At 44.2% G+C, this 22,311-nt stretch overlaps 1 protein-coding gene across 2 annotated transcripts in view; it reads right to left on the reverse strand.

Moving 5' to 3' along the window:
• WASHC5 (WASH complex subunit 5) overlaps positions 1 to 22,311 on the reverse strand; it is a 78,593-nt gene that overhangs the window by 13,738 nt on the left and 42,544 nt on the right. For both annotated transcript variants that reach the window (XM_056522740.1, XM_056522741.1), the window contains exons 14-24: positions 20,070 to 20,145; positions 19,635 to 19,745; positions 16,820 to 16,960; positions 16,026 to 16,106; positions 14,869 to 14,970; positions 12,310 to 12,489; positions 10,746 to 10,870; positions 9,848 to 10,010; positions 9,085 to 9,187; positions 3,609 to 3,688; positions 884 to 987 (exon numbers count right to left, since the gene is read on the reverse strand). In XM_056522740.1, coding sequence (XP_056378715.1) covers positions 884 to 987; positions 3,609 to 3,688; positions 9,085 to 9,187; positions 9,848 to 10,010; positions 10,746 to 10,870; positions 12,310 to 12,489; positions 14,869 to 14,970; positions 16,026 to 16,106; positions 16,820 to 16,960; positions 19,635 to 19,745; positions 20,070 to 20,145 — 1,266 coding nt within the window. The remainder of the gene's footprint in view (positions 1 to 883; positions 988 to 3,608; positions 3,689 to 9,084; positions 9,188 to 9,847; positions 10,011 to 10,745; positions 10,871 to 12,309; positions 12,490 to 14,868; positions 14,971 to 16,025; positions 16,107 to 16,819; positions 16,961 to 19,634; positions 19,746 to 20,069; positions 20,146 to 22,311) is intronic.

Below are 22,311 nucleotides of genomic sequence, written 5' to 3' on the forward strand. Positions count from 1 at the left end.
GTAAAAACTTGTCTCCCTGCATGTCCTGGCCGCAAGTCTCTCATGCATGAACTCTCGTAATGAAGCTGGGACATTAACGAGCACTGCGCACAGTTCTTAAAATGGACAGAGATGTCAGAAGAGAGCACTGTGTTCCAAAAAGAAAATAATTTCCTCTGTAGTATTCAGCAGCTAATAAGTACTAGAAGGATTCATATTTTGTAATAGAAGTAATGTACAAATCTGTTTAACTTTCTGGCACCAGCTGATTAAAAAAAAAAAAAAAGTTTTCCATCAGAGTACCCCTTTAATGGTCGGAAGGTATAGTCATGATGCAGTCTTTATGGGTGTTGTAGAAACAGCAAGAGTAATAAGGCTTCGCTATTTCTATTATGGCTCCCATAGAGTTGTATAGGGCAGTGTTTCCCAACCCAGTCCTCAAGGCACACCAACATTCCGGGTTTTTTCACTTACTCCATTGGAATAGAACAGGGAAAAATAAAAATCCTGGACTGTTGGTGTGCCTTGAGGACTGGGTTGGGAAACACTGGTATAGGGCACCAGCATGCAGCTGGACTCTCACAATTACTCTATAAGTCCTAGAAGCAGTAATACAGCATTTATTTTGGAAATGTTGAATCAAATGATATAACACAATATATATCTATGAGCTCAGTGTCTCCCCATTGGCCTATACTACCCTCAGATAGATCCACTTTTACCATTCATTTATGATAGCTTCTAATGCAATGTCTATGCAAATAAAATCTCATTACTAAAATGAACCATCCAAACTCTGACGCTTTGTCATTTGTGAAACCTGGGCTGGATCATGACTCTGTCCATAACTATGGCTTGGCTCAGGATATGTCATGTTTAATCACATGACTTCCCCTTTTCTTACTCATTGAAGTTTTCCAGAGCTGCTGCAAGGTGTTTGGAATCAAATTTACAGGAGTAATTCAATTCGTTTGCAATTTGCTGCCGTAGGATCTGCATCTGCCCAACCTGCAATGACAAAGCAGAAGTTAAACCAAGACTATGAGTGGAAGACAAATGATCTTCTTACCAGCATGCTGGGTCAATAAACTTTCAACAAACTTTTCAGAATAAGCCATCATGTGTGTGCACGAGGGACAGCACTATTTCTAGCCATTGTATACAGCATTTTTCCCCAGTTTTTCCCATATGCAGGCACTATCTCATTGTTGTCTATTTCTAAGCTAGTGGGTGTAAACTAGCCTTTATGATGTTCCCCATACACTGCAGACACAAAAAAGACAATACTGCTCCCTTATATCTTTATAGCATACCCTCAGAAGCAGCAGCACAATGGAGGACATTATAGAGCAGTACTAAGCAGTGAACACTGAAGGGAAAGGGATACAATTTATTACTTAAAGTGTACCTGTCATTATAAAGAAACTTTTGATATGTCATAAAGACATGACATAAAAGTTTTTATTGTTTAGACCCCGACTGATCAGTAGAAAGCCAGGAGAAGTGCATCCACTTAGCACACTTTCTCCTCACTCTGTGGCACGTGGCCAGGATGGACATATAATGTAAGTCTAGGGAAACATCATGCTCAGATAGACACAAAGTGGAGAGAGAAGTGCAGATCAGTCTGCAACCTATGTGATTTCCCAGCATACCTAGGCAGCTTTCTTAGTATTTGGTAAGACCAGAAAGGGGGAACGGCAGAAGAGAGCTGCCAACTCAGAAACCCCCTAATGGTAGTGACTGCAATAAGGAAAGCCACCTTCCAGGAAAGGACACAAAAAGAGAGATGTCCCGGAGAGGTTCAAATGGAGCACCGTGTACCAGGTTCCGATCCCACGGCGAAGTGGGGATCTGTACAGTGGAGCCGCATGAGCTACACCCTAAAGAAAAGTGAGGATGTGAGGATCGGACGCCAGGGTGCGCTGAAAGAAAATAGAGAGAGACGACACCTGACCTTTAAGAGTACTGAGGGCCAAGCGTTGCTCCAGGCCAGACTGTAAAAAGGAAAGAAGACGCGGAAGGGGAAAAAACGACTGGTGAGAAAGATTGAGACTCACACCATCGGAAATACGCCCGCCAAGTACGGGGATAAATCTTCGCAGAGGAAGGCTTACGAGCCCTGATCATTGTTTGGATCACCTGGGGAGAAAAGCCCCTGGCCCTTAGAACCGCGGTTTTAACCGTCACACCGTCAAATGCAGCGGCAGTAAATTGGGGTGGCAAAGGGGACCTTAAAAGAGCAGGTCGAGATGAACTGGGAGACGCAATGGTACATCGGCTCCGAGGCGTATTAGGTCGGCAAACCACGCTCGTCCAGGCCAATCCGGAGCCACGAGAATGGCAGAGACGCCCTCCGCTTTGAGCTTCCTCACAACCCTGGGAAGGAGAGGAAGAGGAGGGAAGAGATAGGGGAGAACGAAGTGTGACCAGGAGATCACTAGAGTGTCCACGGCTAGAGCCTGATGATCGCAGGACTTTGCGACAAAGCGAGGAACTTTCCGGTTGTGGCGCAATGCAAAGAGGTCCATGTCTGTAGTCCCCCAGCTGTTGCAGATTTCCGCAAACACCGTCGGATGAAGGGACCACTTGCCGGGGTCGGCCGAGGAGCGGCTGAGGAAGTCCGCCTCCCAATTGTCCACCCCCTGGATGTGAATCGCCGAGATAGAGGGAACTCTGCGTTCCACCCAGAGCAGAATCCTGGAGACTTCGGCCATTGCCGAGGGGCTGCGAGTGCCACTCTGGCGATCGACATACGCCATGGCTGTGGCGTTGTCCGACTGGACAAGAACAGGATGGGATCACAGACACGCCCCGGACTCGAAGGATTGCAATCACCGCCGCCATGACCTTGGTCAAGTCCCTTGGGGCTGTGGCTAGGCCAAAGGGAAGAGCCACAAATTGAAAATGGCCCTCTGGGACGGCAAAGCGGAGATACCTCTGATGAGCCGGAAAAATCGGGATGTGAAGATACGTGTCTCGGATATCCACGGAGGAAAGATCCTCTCCCTGATCTATGGACGCCACCACAGAATGGAGAGACTCCATGCGGAAAGGTCACAGGAGTAAGTGGCGGTTGAGGAGCTTCAGATCCAGGATAGGGTGAACGGAGCCCCCCTTCTTGGGGATGAGTAATAGATTTGAGTAGAACCCCAAAAACCAGTGGGAGCAGCCTTAGATGAAGGTGAGGCTGACCTAGGATGGAGAGCCAGAGATCTTGGACGGTGACCAGGGGAGTGGCCCATAGGACAAGGGTGCTGCGGGGTGCTTGGGAAGAGCGAGACCCATGGGGGAGCGCCCGTCCCTAGCTCTTGACTCCAGTGGCAGCAAGATATACCCATGGTTTCTGTGTCCCCCAATGGAGCCGACCGAGAAATATATACATATATAATTTTTTTTTTCTAGCAACAGCTACACATCTGTACATGGAATGTGTCTATTATTGCATATCTGCACTAGTCAATAAATTAGTGAAATGCTGCAATACTAGCGACCATGCATGGACAATATTGCCATGGTTTATCCTTTTATCGAATCATGTGCAACCCCTTTAGACACACAGATCAGTAAATTAAAAAGCAGGTGATGGTTGCAATGTCATGTAAGAAAGTACCAGCGGCCTCACTTACCTTCATTATGGAATCCAGATATGGGGCCCAGATTTTTTGGGTTTTGGCAATAGCAGAAGAATAGATTTTGGCAGAATTTGCTGCAAAGAAACAGAAGAGGAAATTCTGACTACTTGCATTATTTTCCTGGTCATATTTGACAAAGAAATTATTTGTTGATTTTTTGGGTGAGAGAACAGGTCAGGAAGTAGAATTATGATACTATTTTGCATAGACAAGGGGTGATATGTTTTATTAGCTCAGGCTTATTTAGGTTTGCAAAATGGAGAAACAGATATCGGCACAACTTGCTCTGCTCTTATATGTGGGAAACTTTAACAACGCTTAGGAGTGGTTTGGTAGACTGTGAAGAAATAAAACATGGTGGTGCTCAAATCCCAGATGAAAAAAGAGGTGACAGCAAATGCATGGAAAAAGATGTCGGGAGGCCCTCACCATACTTCAGGTAATAGCAAATCTTTATTCTTCTTATACGTGCATTGAAAGAACAGCATGGCCAGGTACAGACACAGCAGACAGGGCTCTGTAACTACAGCTGTTTCACTCCGCCATGGAGTTTCATCAGGTTACGTTGTCTCACCTGTGTGACGGAGGTTAAGAACCTCCTAGGTCACGTGATCCAGGTGAGAGGCGCGTACAAACAAAGGAGATACCACAATCCATTAAAAACATAGAAAACCTCAGTACAAAACTTAAAAATGCAATTGTAAAATGAAGAAGGTGTTCAAATGAGCAAACTCAGATCAGATCTATCATTTAAAACCTAGATTACCTAATGCTCCCGTTTGGATAATCCAACAGGCTTCCTGCTGGAGTAGTTGCTTACGTCTGTCTATGCCTTCTACTGCATTAACTCTCTCAATGCCGCACATTTTTAAACAGTTATGATCGTTATTATGTGTTTCTTCTAAGTGTGCAATAAATCGAGGGGCACCTTTCTTTGTCTTCAGTGAATAAACGTGTTCTCTAAATCGAGTATGTAGAGCACATATGGTGCAACCAATATAAAAACGTTTGCATGGGCAGTAGATGGCATAGACTAGGTAAGAAGTACGACAACAGATACAATCTTTCAAGTTAATTGTAATTCCTTCCAGATTTAGGGTTTTACCACTAAAGGGCCACCTCGAGCAAGATCCACACTTTCCTTTTGGAGTAGCTTTATCCAGCTATGTTTTTCCAACATCTTTGTTGGAAAATTTACTGCAGATTACTACGTCTCCTAAATTTTTACATTTTTTAAAAGAAATGAAATGTTTCTTACTGTAAATGTCATTAAGATCTGGATCATTTTGAATGATGAACCAGTGTTTGTGGATAGTTTCTTTGATTTTATTGGCCATGGGACTGAAACGGAACAAAAAAGCAAGGTGTTTTTTCCTTTTCAATACTTTTGCTTCTGCATTTTTTCTGAAGCAATGACACACGATTCTTATAATGAGCTTTAGTCAGAGCTTGATCAAGGACCTCGGCAGGGTGGGGGGGCGGGGTAAGCCTCTGTCATGGAACTGATCATATAGATCATTGGCTTGCTTCAAGAATTCATTATCTGTGTGGCTGATCCTGCGAAGATGCAGAAACTGGCTATAAGGGACAGAAGATTTGGTGTAAAAAGGGCGATAGCTTTGATAGTGGAGAAGGGCATTACCGGCCGTGGGTTTTCTGTATCCTGTCACCTGAATACCTTCCTACTTTTTAGTAAGTAGAACGTCCAGAAATTCTAAGAAATGAGAACTGGTTTTATACGTAAATTTTAAATTCATATTGTTATTGTTTATGTGGTTAACAAATTCCTGAAAATTCTTTTCAGTATCAGTCCATATTATAAAAACGTCGTCCACGAAACGAAAATATCTGTGGACATGATGTAAATATGGAATACTAACGCTAAAAACTAATTTCTTCTCGAAAATGGTGACATAAAATTGGCGAGGGTACACGCAACAGGTGTTCCCATCGCCACTCTGCTAGTTTGGTCATACCAATCATCACTGAATTGGAACATATTGCAAGACAAATTCCAGGGAGTTGCAAACAAAATTAATGAAATCTTCACTCTTGCCTATGTCGACAAGGGGATCCCTAATACACGAGACCCCCAAATCTTGGGGGATACTCGTATATAGGGACTCCATATCGACAGAGGCAAGAATGTATTTACTTTTTTGTTCTGTTTCAGTCCCATCATTCAGAATGAACCAGATCTTAATGAAATTAACAGTATGTTAATAGTTAGTAGTTATGGAGCCCGGTCTGCTGTGTCTGTACCTGGCCGTGCTGTTCTTTTAATACACGTATAATAAGAATAAAGATTTGCTATAACCTTTAATCTCTTTTTAAAAAATGTCAAAATTTAGTCGAGTAATCCGCAGTACATTTTCCAACAAAGATGTTGGAAAAACATGGCTGGATAAAGCTACTCCAAAAGGGAATTTTAAGTGTGGATCTTGCTCGAGGTGGCCCTTTATGTTTAGTGGTAAAACCCTAAATCTGGGAGGAATCACAATTAACTTGAAAGATTGTATCTGTTGTCATACTACCTTACCTAGTCTATGCCATCTACTGCCCATGCAAACGTTTTTATATTGGTTGCACCATACGTGCTCTACATACTCGATTTAGAGAACACGTTTATTCTCTGAAGACAAAGAAAGGTGCCCCTCGATTTATTGCACATTTAGAAGACACACATAATAACGATCTTAACTGTTTAAAAATGTGCGGCATTGAGAGAGTTAATGCAATGGAAGGCATAGACAGACATAAGCAAGCAACTACTTCAGCAGGAAGCACGTTGGATTATCCGAATGGGAGCATTAGGTAATCTAGGTTTGAATGATAGATCTGATCTGAGTTTGTTCATTTGAACACCTTCTTCATTTTGCAACAGCTTTTTTGCATTGAGGTTTTCTGTTTTTAATGGATTGTGGTATCACCTTTGTCTGTACACGCTTCTCACCTGGATCACGTGACCTAGGATGTTATTAACCTCCGTCACACAGACAACGTAACCTTATGAAACTCCATGGCGGTGTGAAACAGCTGTAGTTATGGAGCCCGGTCTGCTGTGTCTGTACCTGGCCGTGCTGTTCTTTTAATACACGTATAATAAGAATAAAGATTTGCTATTACCTGAATTATGGTGAGGGCCTCCCGACATCATTTTCCATGCAGTTATTTAGGTTTGCACTGGGCAAATACTGTATATACTCGAGTATAAGCCGACCCGAATATAAGCCGAGGCCCCTAATTTCACCCCAAAAACCCAGGAAAAGTTATTGACTCAACTATAAGCCTAGGGTGGGAAATACATCATCCCCCCTGTCATTATCCAGACCCCCGTCATTAACACCCTCATCATCACCCTGTCATCATCACCTATCACCCCCCCTCTTCATCATTACCCTGTCATCATCCCCCCTTCATCATTACCCTGTCATCATCCCCCCTTCATCATTACCCTGTCATCATCCCCCTTCATCATTACCCTGTCATCATCCCCCCTTCATCATTACCCTGTCATCATCCCCCCTTCATCATTACCCTGTCATCATCCCCCCCTTCATCATTACCCTGTCATCATCCCCCCTTCATCATTACCCTGTCATCATCCCCCCCTTCATCATTACCCTGTCATCATCCCCCCCTTCATCATTACCCTGTCATCATCCCCCCCTTCATCATTACCCTGTCATCATCCCCCCCTTCATCATTACCCTGTCATCATCCCACACCACCCCCTTCATCATCACTGCTTGTCAATGTCTGATTTAACAGTTGTCTTCAACCTGCGGCCCTCCAGATGTTCCAAAACTACAACTCCCAGCATGCCCGGACAGCCATCGGCTGTCCGGGCATGCTGGGAGTTGTAGTTTTGAAACATCTGGAGGTCCGCAGGTTGAAGACCACTGCCCGGGCCTTCGTCCTCATCCAGCCCCCCCCCCCTCCCCACTTTAGTTTTGTACTCACCTCCGCTCGGCGGTACGTTCGGGTGAGCTGGTCCAGGCCATCTGTGCTGCAGGACCGTCCGGTGGGGAGGGATAGTCGTTCCGGGCTATCCCTCCCCACCGGACGGTCCTGCAGCACAGATGGCCCGGACCAGCTCACCCGAACGTCCCGCCGAGCGGAGGTGAGTACAAAGCTAAAGGGGGAGGGGGGACTGGATGATGAAGAAGGCCCGGGCAGTGGTCTTCAACCTGCGGACCTCCAGATGTTTCAAAACTACAACTTCCAGCATGCCCTGACAGCCGATGGCTGTCCGGGCATGCTGGGAGTTGTAGTTTTTAATCACCTGGAGGTCCGCAGGTTGAAGACTACTGAGGGCGGAGAGTTCACTCGAGTATAAGCCAAGGGGGGTGTTTTCAGCACGAAAAATCGTGCTGAAAAACTCGGCTTATACTCGAGTATATACGGTACTCAGAGGCTTTTAGGCTCCAGTGCTAAATATATCAAGAGCCCCACATCTTATTTTGCAATTTTAAACAGTGGAGTCTTTTTACATAGCAAGGGATATCCGGGCCTCCTCAGTCATAATACGCCTAGTATCAATGTTACTTCTGCCGCCCCCTATAGCTATGCCCCTGCAAACAATCATATCTAACCCTGTACTATGTATTTGGGCCAGGTTGTGCTGTGCCTTCCAATCAATCAAAACTTGTTCTGAAATGAATGTGGAATCTATGCTTTTATTCTGTCCAAATTGGAACCTTTTTAACATGACAACTGAACCCCCCCATCCCCCAACTGACTTCAACAGGAAATGGCTTTTTCCATGCACACAATTCTAAAAAATCTTAATAATTAATTCTTTACTCAAAATAGCAACATGGGTTTTTCAGAGCCAAAAATAAAGTCACTTTTCAGAGCGCGTCACTTGGTGTGAATATTTCCCACTATAATCAATGGGAGCTTTTCAATCTGTTTTGAAGCCAATTCATTTTCACATGGTTTTTAAAGCAGATCTGCATGCAAAATCTATATAAAATACCATGCTTAAAATCATTGGATTTCGAGGATGAAGAGGCCTCTTTATTTGCTGTGTGAACATTCCCTTGGCATGTCTGTACACATTAGATGAAAGTCAGCCTAACCACCAATCCTTTCTCCCTGCTATAGATAATCTGCTGCCCAGAGGGTATGGAATGGTTTGTCCTGCCCACAGCTATCTAAAAAGTGTATGGAAACCATCGGGTTTTCAGTGGTATTCCAACTTTACACATCTTATCCCCTATTCAAAGGATTGGGGATAAGATGTATGATCGTAGGGGTCCCGCTGCTGGGGACCCCCGCGATCTCGGTTCAGCCCCCGGTATTCTGTGCTGGGTGCTGCCATTGAGAAGGGGACGTGACGTCACGGCCATGCCCCCTAGTGACGTCACTCCACACCCCCTCCATTCATGTCTATGGGAGGGGGCATGACGGCCGGAATACCCCTTCTAATTTGACAGAACTCTGGGCTGGATGTCTCGGCACTTACCTATAATCCCCTTTATTGGGCTGACCACTTTCTGCAAGGCTCTGAGTGGTTCTTGAGCAGTTTTATCCTTCAGAATGACCCTCTGATAAAACCGGAGGAAGTTCTGGAGAAAGAAATTATGCAGAGTCTGGGTTACGTAATGTTGCATATTATATCTATCTATCTATATTAGAAAAATTGGAAAAAATTGCAGCACAGCTCTGTTCCACAAATACTGGTGCCAGCGTCCAAAAACCTGATCAGGGTTTCAGTTAAATAAAAAATTCCAATGGCACAGCACTCCAATAAAAAGTGTAGGTTTATTCACACATCTCTCATTACAGCAACGTTTCTGCTCCTATGGAGCCATTTTCAAGCCTCAGGCTTGAAAATGGCTCCATAGGAGCAAAAACGTTGCTGTAATGAGATATGTGTGAATAAACCTACACTTTTTATTGGAGTGCTGCGCCATTGGAATTTTATATATATATGATATATATATATGAGATATATATATATATATATATATATATATATATATATATATATATATATATATATACATACACACAACTGGGTTTCCAAAACAGCATGGATAGAGGTGGTATATCTGAGATATAAGTGAATGACCGTGGGCGCAGGGTATTTTCTGGACTTTCTTACATTCAAACTACTGAGCAACTTCACAGCTTGCTCCTCCAGGTTGAAATTTCTGATAGCAGAGAATAATAGGAAGCATTCACACTGTTCCATTGAAAGGCTCAAAAAAATGTTTTCTCTTTACCTGGAGTTCTTTCACAATCATGAAGCACAGTAACCTGTCCAGGCCATTTAATCCAAATGTCCCCAGAGAGTCTTGGATCTCAGAGAAGAGATGGTTGTTGATCACCTCTTGGTGAGTTCTTGTGTCGTACCAGGTGTTCATCTGGTTTATGTAACAAGTTACCCTAATATGTACGGACAAGACGGAATATTAGCAGGACACTAGAAGTTGAGTGCACAGAAAAAAGGTGTATATAGCTTTAAATAGAATGTGTAATTTTGATCAATTTGAACAACCAGGAATAAGTGCACAGTAGGGCCATCCACTACCAAGCTTGCAGCAATCTCTGTCCAGTTTCTTGGGCCTATAGACTTATAATGGGGCTGGAGGACAGAGATCGAGGAGTGAAGTGCATTACTGAGCTCTTTTACCCGCTCGTTGTCATGATCGGTAGGGGGTCTCAGCACTAAGCCCACCGTACATATTGTATCTGTACTTCCCTTTGATTTAGCTACATAATCAGAAACGTACACTGCTTACACCAAGGAGGTTAAATAAATATTTCAGCACTATCCAAAGAATAGGCGATAATTATGAGATTGTTGTGGGTCTGACTGCTGGGCACCTCTGCGATCTCCAGAATGGCTCCCTGACTCCTTTGTTTTGAAAGGAGCAGCAGGTTTACAAGGCCGATGGAGATTGCCAAGCGCTGTACTGAGAATAGGGCATAACTTCAGTCAGCATACCCCTTTAAATATGTCCTGACAAGGGTTTGTGTCAATATGGAAGAGCTGGGGAAGTCCCATAAGATTGATGTGCACCCATGTATGGAATAAAAGAGAACTCCGCTTCTGATATCACATACAAACTTATCTGATATCAGTTTACAAACTCCTATGACGCCATACTTCTGACTTACTTGGGATCGGTTATTCTCAAGATTTCACGACACAGCCGGCCAATGAATGTCACAGACTCGTCTACAGGAGGAAACTTTGGAATGGGGATGTGTGTGGACTGGTACATGCTCTGCCAATCCTGAATCTGAAAGAAAGAACAAGTCATTGGGTTACATGGGTTCAGAGAAAACATTGTATGGACAAGGGGGCAGCAGAAAAGCAGATTCAAGGGGGTACTCCACTGGAAAACATTTTTTTTTTTTTTTGTAAACCAACTAGTGCCGGAAAGTATAAAGATTTGTAAATTACTTCTATTAAAAAAATCTTAATCCTTCCAGTACTTATCAGCTGCTGTATGATCCACAGGAAGTTCCTTGCCTGACCACAGTGCTCTCTGCTGACACCTCTGTCCATTTCAGGAACTGTCCATAGTAGGAGCAAATGCCCATAGAAAACCTCTCCAGCTCTGGACAGTTCCTGACATGGACAGAGGTGTCAGCAGAGAGCACTGTGGTCAGGCAGAAACGAAACTCAAAAAGATAAGAACTTCATGTGGATCATAAAAGCAGCTGATACGTACTGGAAGGATGAAGATTTTTTAATAGAAGTAATTTACAAGTCTGTTTAACTTTCTGGCACCAGTTAATTTAAAAAAAATATGTTTTCCAGTAGAGTACCCCTTTAAAGGGGTATTTTGGCCAAATACATCTTATCCCCTATCCAAAGGGACCCCCTGCGATCTCTGTGCAGCACCCGCATTCTAAGCGGGGCTGTGTCACCAGTCTCGGAAACCTCTTTGTTTCCGGGACTGGAGACGTGACGTCACGCCCCCTTCATGATGTCACGCCAGGCCCCCTCCATTCATGTCTTTGAGAGGGGGCGTGACATCATGTCTCCAGTCCCGGAAACAAAGAGGTTTCCGAAACTGGAGATGCAGCCCCGCATAGAATACGGGTGCTGCACGGAGATCGCGGCAATCAGGCCACCAGCAATCAGATTCTACTTCCAGCCTTCTGAAGGGTCAGAATATTTTGCAACGGGGAACTAGTGATGGACTAACACAAGCCAGATGACCACAGATCTAATACAGAATGTATGTTTACACTGTGTAATCCCCTCAAAGACTTAAAGGAGATATCCAGTGCTGAAAAACTTATCCCCTATCCTAAGGATAGGGGATAAGTTTCAGATCGCGGGGGGTCAGACCGCTGGGGCCCCCCGCGATCTCCTGTACGGGGCCCCGGCAGCCCGCGGGAAGGGGGCGTGTTGACCACCGCACGAAGCTGCGGCTGACATGCCCCCTCAATACAAATCTATGGCAGAGCCGGAGCGATGCCTTCGGCAATCTCCGGCTCTGCCATAGCGATGTATTGAGGGGGCGTGTCGGCCGCGGCTTCGTGCGGGGGTCGACACCCACTATCTGGCCAGTGAGCAGGGGCTCCGTACAGGAGATCGCATGGGGGCCCCAGAGGTCGGACCCTCCGCAATCTGAAACTTATCCCCTATCCTTATGATAGGGGATAAGTATTTCAGTACTGGACTACCCCTTTAAAGGCATCACAGCTGTAGCCAGGAGTACTGTACCTTGGTGCGGAGGAAGTTATTGCACTCTTGTTCCACGTTATAGTTCACAATACGAGACACTTCTTCCTGCCAAATTTTCAGGCCATAAATGCTGACATAGTCCTGAATGTATTCAAAGGAGCGGTGAAATCCATCCATGGTGGCCGCCATTTCCTTAAGCTTCGGCAGCAGCTCGCTGGGCTAGATTAACAGAGAAGACAAACATAATCTCACCAGACTCCACAGGGGGATACAGACCGACTATAATACACGACTCCAACATCTGAATCTGACGCCACATAACATAGAATACTGCACAAAGAACGGTTTTGTAACTCTATAAAATACTTTGATTAAATATTTATCTACAGGTTAAAGGGGTACTCCGCCCCTAGACATCTTATTCCCTATCCAAAGGATAGGGGATAAGATGTCTGATCGCAGGGTCCCGCCGCTGGGGACCCCCGGGATCTCGGCTGCGGCACCCCGCTGTCATTACTGCACAGAGCAAACTCGCTCTGTGCGTAATGACGGGCAATACAGGGGCCAGAAACTAGTGATGTCATGGCTCCACCCCTCGTGATGTCACGGCCCGCCCCCTCAATATAAGTCTATGGGAGGGGGCGTGGCGGCCGTCACGCCCACTCCCACAGACTTGCTTTAAAGGGGCGTATCGTGATGTCATGATGCTCTGGCCCCTGTATCGCCCGTCATTACACACAGAGCAGAGAGGATAAGATGTCTAGGGCGGAGTACCCATTTAAGAAACTCAGCTTGGAGTAGGTGAATGGAAATATTCACTGTTTATATTAGACCAGTGTTTCCCAACCAGGGTGCCTCCAGCTGTTGCAAAACTACAACTCCCAGTCTCATTGTAGCTTTGCAACAGCTGGAGGCATCCTGGTTGGGAAACACTGCATTAGACTAAAATCTGTTCTGACCAGACAAGCCTTTCCAAACCAGGGTGCCTCCAGCTGTTGCAAAACTACAACTCCCAGTCTCATTGTAGCTCTAGAGGAGCCTCATTGTAGCTCTAGAGCAGTCTTTCCCAACCAGTGTGCCTCCAGCTGTTGCAAAACTACAACTCCCAGTCTCATTGTAGCTTTGCAACAGCTGGAGGCACCCTGGTTGGGAAACACTGCATTAGACTAAAATCTGTTCTGACCAGACAAGTCTTTCCCAACCAGTGTGCCTCCAGCTGTTGCAAAACTACAACTCCCAGCCTCATTGTAGCTCTAGAGCAGTCTTTCCCAACCAGTGTGCCTCCAGCTGTTGCAAAACTACAACTCCCAGCATGCCCAGACAGCCTCCGGCTGTCTGGGCATGCTGGGAGTTGTAGTTTTGCAACAGCTGGAGGCACCCTGGTTGGGAAACACTGCATTAGACTAAAATCTGTTCTGACCAGACAACCCCCTAAGTTTCTATCCAGTGACAGCAAACAGAGATGCAGATACACGTGTTTATGATTATGTTGCATAACATTTCATTATGCAGAGACTATGTTTATCTGAATAAAATGGTTTTAGGTTTTGTTCAAATAAAGCTTCATCTCTGCATTATGAAACGTTCGGCAAATTTCTAAATGTATTTCTATAACCATTTTTAAGATCAATTCTTGATGTTAGTGAACGGAACCAATCGAAATTCTTATACTTCTCAGAGATGAAGGTTTGATACAATTGTATCCAACTCTAAGCTTAGATCAAGAGTTCCCAGCCTCTCAGATGACCTATGGACTGCAGTATAGTGATGTAGGGTCAGGCAAGGTAAAGCTGACCCTAAAATGTACCAAACCCTCTAAGGCTGGGTTCACACCCCATTTTTGTAATAGAGTTCCCGTATACGTTTTCAATTTGAAAACCATATGGAACCGTATTGAAAACCGTATGCACTGACTCTCCATTGAAAACCGTATGCCAAAAGATGCATCCGGTTGCATCCGTTTTGCGTCTAGTACGACTTTGTCCAGTTTATACCTGTATCCAAAACCGTAGCCTACCACGATTTTTGGTCCGGGTAAAAAAAACGTATTGAAACCATATACATTTTTTTTTTGTTTTTTTTAACATGGGAGTCAATGGGAACCATAGAGAACCATATGTGCGTCCGGTTCCATCTGGTTTGCATCATACAGTTTTTGACTTTGCACAGTTTTTTTTCTTGGAATTTCAATCAAACAAGTGAAACTTTATTCATAATGGAGTGAAAAGTTAAAAACGTATGTGTTTTTTTCTTTAAAAAACGGATGCAACCGGACATCATTTTTCAAACCGTATACGGGTTATAATTTGTACACACGTTTTGATACAGTTTTGAGGAATACGTTTTTCATCTAAAACCTGATACGGGAACTGTATTGCAAAAACGTGGTGTGAATGCAGCCTGACATGTGAGGAGGGTTTCTGGACTCTCCTCTAATGGCAGATGTCATGGAAGAACATGGCCGCCATGTTGGATTTCAACATATTCAATAAACTTCTGTCAGAAGTCTGGTAGTGGCCTTCTCTTCTCCCTCCATTTAGAAACAGAAGCTAACCAAAAGCTATGAAATGTATGGCCAGCTTTATATACAGTAAGTACCTTTGCTCTGGGGTTGAAGATAAGACCTTTGTGTAACGCTAATGCCACGCGTCTCACCAGCTCCTTCCGTATCCCGTCTTCCAGAAGCTGCTTAGGATCCACCTGAAAAAAAAAAAAAAACAATCCTAAAATTACTAAACTCTTAAAGGGGTTATCCAGGGAAAAAACTTATATATCTATATCAACTGGCTCCAGAAAGTTAAACAGATTTGTAAATTACTGCTATTAAAAAATCTTAATCCTTCCAGTACTTATTGGCTGCTGAATGCTACAGAGGAAATTCCTTTCTTTTTGGAACACTGATGACATCACGAGCACAGTGCTCTCTGCTGACATCTCTGTCCATTTTAGCAACCATGCATAGCAGATGTATGCTAAGGGCAGCATGGTGGCTCAGTGGTTAGCACTGCTGCCTTGCAGTGCTGGGGACTTGGGTTCAAATCCCACTAAGGACAACAATAAATAAAGCGTTATTATTATTATTATAATAATAACGTCAGCAGAGAGAACTGTGCTCGTGATGTCATCGGAGAGCATTCCAAAAAGAAAAGAATTTCCTCTGTAGTATTCAGCAGCTAATAAGTACAGGAAGGATTAAGATTTTTTAATAGAAGTAATTTACAAATATGGTTAACTTTCTGCCACCAGTTGATTTAAAAGAAAAAAGGTTTTCACTGGAGTACCCCTTTAATCCTTTCAGTACTTATGAGCTGCTGGAGTTGTTATTTTCTGTCTAAGTGCTCACTGATGACACGTGTCTCGGGAACTCTCCAGAGTAGAAGCAACTCCCAATAGCAAACCTCTTCTACTCTGTGCAGTTCCTGAGACAGGAAGAGATGTCAGCAGAGAGCACTGTTGCCAGACAGAAAACAACAACTCAACTTCAGCTGCTGATAATTATTGATAAATATTTTTTTTAATAGAAGTAATCTACAAATCTGTTTAACTTTCTGGAGCCAGATGATTTATCGCAGGAAGATATCAGGCCAGGCTCCGATTTTGCTCTTTATAGGTGCACAGTAATGACAGTCATCTTTGCCCCCCCCCCCTAAAACAGGCTCCAAGCTGCAATGTGACCATACAAAGCAGGGGGACAGCAGGTGTATATATCACTGATTCACTACACTTCCCCATCGGGACGGTTTTTCTCTACATACCTTGATTATTCCAACCAGGGTGGTCTTCATCATGAGGATTCCTTCAGTAAAGATGGAGATGGCATGAGTCAGCCTGGCCACCTGAGGAGGAACACAAGATTAAAAAAATGTCCTATTTTCCAAAAAACTAAACAAAACGCCATGTGGTGAGTACTGTCCTTTTTTTTATAGTTTTTTTTTTTAATTACGGTATACTTTGCGTTCGTTTTTAGCCTCATGGAGACAGAGGTTTAGATCTGTAGGGGTTTTGCTGAAAACGGACAATACGGAAAATCTAAAAGCCTCGTCTCCAGGAATCAAGAAGAGATGGGCACTCAGCTGTTCATTTTCGTGATTGACAAAAGTCTCAGTACCCAGATCTCCCATTGTTTCTATGAAATCGTGAACGTTTTTTGAAAGAAGAGTTACACTTTAAAGGAGATATCCAGTGCTGAAAAACTTATTCCGTATCCTAGGGATAGGGGATAAGATTCAGATCGGCAGCCCGCGGGAAGGGGGCGTGTTGAGCACCGCACGAAGCGGCGGCTGACACGCCCCCTCAATACAACTCTATCCAGAGCGCTGCCTTCGGCAATCTCTGACTCTGCCATAGCGCTGTATTGAGGGGGCGTGTCAGCCGCCGCTTCGTGCGGTGCTCAACACGCCCCCTTCCCCCGCGCTGCCGGGTTCCCGTACAGGAGATCGCAGGGGGGCCCCAGCGGTCGGAACCCCTCAGCGATCTGATACTTTGGGATAAGTTTTTCAGGATTGGACTACTCCTTTAATTATAAGTCCATTGTAGACTCACAACTCACCTCATATCTGCCCCCGAGCTGAGCATAGTCTCTTAGTTTATCCTTGTCGAGGCGAGTGGGTACTTCTATTATATCGTGGGTTTGAAGCTTGATAATTTTAGCAAGAGATGTGAACATGCTCTCCGGAATGATCTGAAGAACCTGTGGAAATAATGCATAAAACGTATTCATTGATGCAGGAGTGAGTGTGTGAGTGTGTGTGTGTGAGAGTGTGTGTGGGAGTGTGTGAGTGTGTGTGTGTGAGAGTGTGTGTGGGAGTGTGTGTGTGTATGAGAGTGTGTATGAGAGTGAGTGTGTGTGTGAGAGAGTGTGTGTGTGAGTGTGTGTGAGAGTGTGTGTGAGTGTGTGTGAGAGTGTGTGTGTGTGAGTGTGTGAGAGTGTGTGAGAGTGTGTGAGAGTGTGTGTGTGTGAGTGTGTGTGTGTGAGTGTGTGTGAGAGTGTGTGTGTGTGTGAGTGAGTGAGTGTGTGTGTGTGAGAGTGTGTGTGTGTGTGAGAGTGTGTGTGTGTGAGAGTGTGTGTGTGTGAGTGTGTGTGTGTGAGTGTGTGTGAGAGTGTGTGTGTGAGTGAGTGTGTGTGTGTGAGAGTGTGTGTGTGTGAGAGTGTGTGTGTGTGAGAGTGTGTGTGTGTGAGAGTGTGTGTGTGTGAGAGTGTGTGTGTGAGAGTGTGTGTGAGAGTGTGTGTGTGCGCGAGTGTGTGTGTGCGCGAGTGTGTGTGTGCGCGAGTGTGTGTGTGCGAGTGTGTGTGTGTGTGAGTGAGTGTGTGTGAGAGTGTGTGTGTGAGTGAGAGTGTGAGTGAGAGTGTGAGTGAGAGTGTGTGTGAGTGTGTGTGTGAGAGTGTGTGTGAGAGTGTGTGTGAGTGTGTGTGTGAGAGTGTGTGTGAGAGTGTGTGTGAGAGTGTGTGTGAGAGTGTGTGTGAGAGTGTGTGTGAGAGTGTGTGTGTGAGAGTGTGTGTGAGTGTGTGTGTGTGAGAGTGTGTGTGTGAGTGTGTGTGTGAGTGTGTGTGGCGCGGTATCAAGGCCTAGCTGCCTAGTCCAGTTTTAAATGTCCATTTCAAATACACCGGAGAACTCTGAGATAATAGAAGTGGGGTAGCGGGGGTCTTCTGATCAGAAACCTCATTTTTTGGTCAGATCAGAAGGTGGTTATACAGAGCATTTTTTTGCTCAGGAGAATCTGTCCTATATTACACAGAGGACCCATTGATGTGACTGGAGACTGTTTAAAGGAGTACTCCGCTGCTCAGCGTTTGTAACAAACTGTTCTGAACGCTGGAGCCGGGAGCTCGTGAAGTCATAGCCCCGGCTCCCTCATGCCGTCACGCCCCTCCCCCTCAATGCAAGTCTATGGGAGGGGGCGTGACGGATGTCACGCCCCCTCCCATAGACTTGCATTGAGGGGGCAGGGCGGGGCGTGACAGCATAAGGGGGCAGGGCTATGAAGTCACGCGCTCCCGGCACCGGCTCCAGCGTTCAGAACAGTTTGTTACAAACGCTGAGCAGGAGAATACTCCTTTAAAAGGGGTACTCCAGTGGAACACTGTTCTTTTTATTAACTGGTGCCAGAAAGTTAAACAGATTTGTAAATTACTTCAATTAAAAAATCTTAATCCTTCCAGGACTTATCAGTTGCTGTATACTACAGAGAAGAGAAAGTTCTTTTCATTTTGAAGTTCTTTACAGTCTGACCACAGTGCTCTCTGCTGCCACCTCTGTCCATGTCAGGAACTGTCCCGAGCAGGAGAGGTTTGCTATGGGTATTTGCTCCTGCTCTGGACAGTTCCTGACACAGACAGAGGTGTCAGCAGAGAGCACTCTGGTCAGCCAGAAAAGAACAACTTAACTTCCTCTGTAGTATACAGCAGCTGATAAGTAATGGAAGGATGAAGATTTTTTAATAGAAGTCATTTACAAATCTGTTAAACTCTCTGGAACCAGCTACGAAAAAAAAAAAAAGTTTCCCACCAGAGTCCCCCTTTAATGATCACTGGAGGTCCCAGAAGGAGGACAATTTTTAATCAGCTTATGGTCTAAACACATCTTTATAACAAAATAGGGATTGTTATGTGACTACATATTAAATCCACATCTCAATGTAAATTGAGGAAATAACATTTTTTTGCTGCCAATCTACAACTTCTGCAACAATACATTTTGCATCGGCAACATAAACTGACATGATGTGGATTACAATTCTGTGCAGATTTTTTCCCTGCAACATGAGATTAAAATCTGTTAAAATCTCATCCTCTCAGCCGGTGCTGTAATCCATTGAAGATTTTCAGTGCGCAAACCCACATTGTATAAGCCTTATGTGAAAGGGCTCTTAAAAAGGGGTTATCCAGGCAAAAACACATTTATTTTTTTATTTATTTTTTATATATATATCAACCGGCTCCAGATAGTTAAACAGAATTGTAAATTACTTCTATTAAAAAATCTTAATCCTTTCAGTACTTATGAGCTTCTGAAGTTGAGTTGTTCTTTTCTGTCTAAGTGCTCTCTGATGACACGTGTCTCGGGAACCGCCCAGAGTAGAAGCAAATCCCCATAGCAAACCTCTTCTACTCTGTGCAGTTCCCGAGATAAGCAGAGATGTCAGCAGAGAGCACTGTTGCCAGACAGAAAAGAACAACTCAACTTCAGCAGCTGATAATTATTGGAAGTATTAAGATTTTTTCATGGAAGTAATTTACAAATCTGTTTAACTTTCTGGAGCCAGTTGATATATATATAATAAAAAAAAGTTTTTCCCTGGAATACCCCTTTGAGACGATTTAGTTGCTTGAATTAAACGAACGGGCTGGTTTGATAACTTACCTTCCTGACATAGGAGACCAACTCTCCAGAGTAATACTGAGAGACGCTCAGGAGATCAGGGCTGTTGGCCTGGTTGATACGCAATAAGGGTAAGTCAAGGGCAGATGCCAGCTGTAAAGCAAGACAAAAGGGTGTAAAAAAAATATTGGACTGCAGATCACACATTCCCAGTCAGTGCAAAAACCACTGCGGAAATGATGTGACTTTGCGCCTTACCACCATTTTTTCTCATGCAACAGAAAAATGAGTGACTTTGTGAAGAGGAGATTGACTAATTGTAGACAAAAGGGGCAGAAAATATTGTGTCAAGGACTAAGTGAATAATTCATGAGAGCAGCTTCTCACTTCTGAAATCATTACTGTTATAGGATTAGTTAAAACAATGGCTCCACCTGTGGGTAGATATTATGTACTGCAAGGGGTGCAGGCTCTTACCTTCAGGAATGTGGCTCTCAGTCTGGTGACCATGGCTGGATTGGCTCTTATACTCTCCTGCATAATCGAGGTGAAGCTAGAAGAAATAACATGTCACCATTTTACTCTCATGGAACAAGCAATGTTATATTAGTCGCAGGGTTGTAGTTATGGCGAGTGCAGAGGTAGCGGTCACACCTGGGAACGGGTGCCTAAGGGGGCCCAATACTCGTTCTACCAAATGAGTAAACACCAGTGTCACAAATGTTATATGGCAGGTGGGGGCCTTACTACAAATTTTATATTTTGGGTCCAGAAGCTTCAAATTACACCTAAAATCAACTGTGCTCCCCCCAGGGATGGATTCACTTGCCAGGGTTTATTTTCTACTGAATTCAAGTACAGAAAACAGACATTGTCGCATTTCCACAATTTGTATTTTGATCTAATTGCTTCTCAGCATAAACTCAAAAACTAACTGGTTGTATACATTTAGATAAAAAATTACAAGCCCACTCGCCACGTCAAGGCCACCTATTTAGAGTAAGTCCCTAATGTCCCTAGCATAAAATGGCGTAGCACCGGGTGGCGACCCCCACCGCCGCAACACCAATGTCCAAAGGGGGAATGACCCACTGGCAGAGCAGCCCCAATACCACTCAAACCAGTCCCAGGGCTGCGCCTCCCCACAGATAAGGCGCCGCGGCAGCAATGGACGCCGCACAGCACCACACCAGTGTGAACAAGGTGTAATAGCTCACTTACCATGTGCTCCCAGTCAGACTGGGAGGCTGCCAGAAAAGAAAGGGCCCTGAGCAGCTTCCTGATCATTTATATAGGGTTGGGCTGAGGGGGTGGGGTGGGGCAGAGTGCAGACCAAGTAAAAACAACTAAAAGTTTATTTTCTACTATTTCTCCCCCACGAGTGTTCTGTGTATGTAACTGCATTTTATATCTATTCTTTAGTTGAAAGGTGTTTTTTTTAGTCTTTCCTGAGGCTTGAACAATTGCGGTCAGAGGTCCCCAGAGGACACTCAAGGGACAAATCCTAGGTGTATAATTTCTTATTGAACCGCTCTGTACTATAGTAATAGAAGAAAAACCTATTATATCTATGCTTAAAGGGTTACTCCTCTGCACAGCGTTTGGAACAAACTGTTCCGAAGGCTGGAGCTGGCAGCTCGTGATGTCATAACCCCGCCCCTCATGACGTCGCACCCCACCCCCTCAATGCATGTCTATGGGAGTTGTCACGCCCCCTCCCATAGACTTGCATTGAGGGGGCGGGGCGTGACATCATGAGGGGCAGGGCTATGACCTCACGAGCTCCAGGCGCCGGCTTTAAGCATTCGGAACATTTTGTTCCAAACAGTGAGCAGCAGAGTACCCCTTTAAAGGGGTATTCCAGGAAAAACTTTTTTTTTTATATATATATATATATATATATATATATATCAGCTGGCTCCAGAAAGTTAAACATATTTGTAAATTACTTCTATGAAAAAATCTTAATCCTTCCAATAATTATCAGGTGCTGAAGTTGAGTTGTTCTTTTCTGTCTGGCCATAGTGCTCTCTGCTGACATCTCTGCTTGTCTTGGGAACTGCACAGAGTAGAAGAGGTTTGCTATGGGGATTTGCTTCTACTTTGGACAATTCCTGAGACACGTGTCATCAGAGAGCACTTAGACAGTAAAGAACAACTCAACTTCACCAGCTAAAAAGTACTGAAAGGATTAAGATTTTTTAACAGACGTAATTTACAATTCTGTTTAACTTTCTGGAGCCAGTTGATTATATATATATATATATATATATATATATATATATATATATATAAAAAGTTTTTTTCTGGATAACCCCTTTAAGTACATACATACATAAAGTGTCGCCATTGTACTCTCATCCTCCATCTTTTTGACATGCTCAGGAAAACAAGCCAGGATAACCTGCAGGAGCCGCTTTACTTTCCGGCTCTCAGTGATCTTTGTCTCGCTGCTCCATTATACATCTATAGGACGGTGAGACAAAGATTGCAGAGAGCTGGGAAGTAAAGCCACCGTGCTCTTATAAAACGTCTGTGACATGTCAAGAGTTTTTTTTTTTTAAATGACAGTGCCAAATTAAACACCAAAATACAGTGGTCCCTCAAGTTACAATATTAATTGGTTCTAGGACGACCATTGTATGTTGAAACCATTGTATGTGGAGACCAAAACTCTATGGAAACCTGGTAATTGGTTCTAAAGGCACCAAAATGTCAT

The sequence above is a fragment of the Hyla sarda genome, chromosome 5 (genome assembly GCF_029499605.1).
Source record: "Hyla sarda isolate aHylSar1 chromosome 5, aHylSar1.hap1, whole genome shotgun sequence".
Lineage (NCBI taxonomy): Eukaryota > Metazoa > Chordata > Amphibia > Anura > Hylidae > Hyla > Hyla sarda.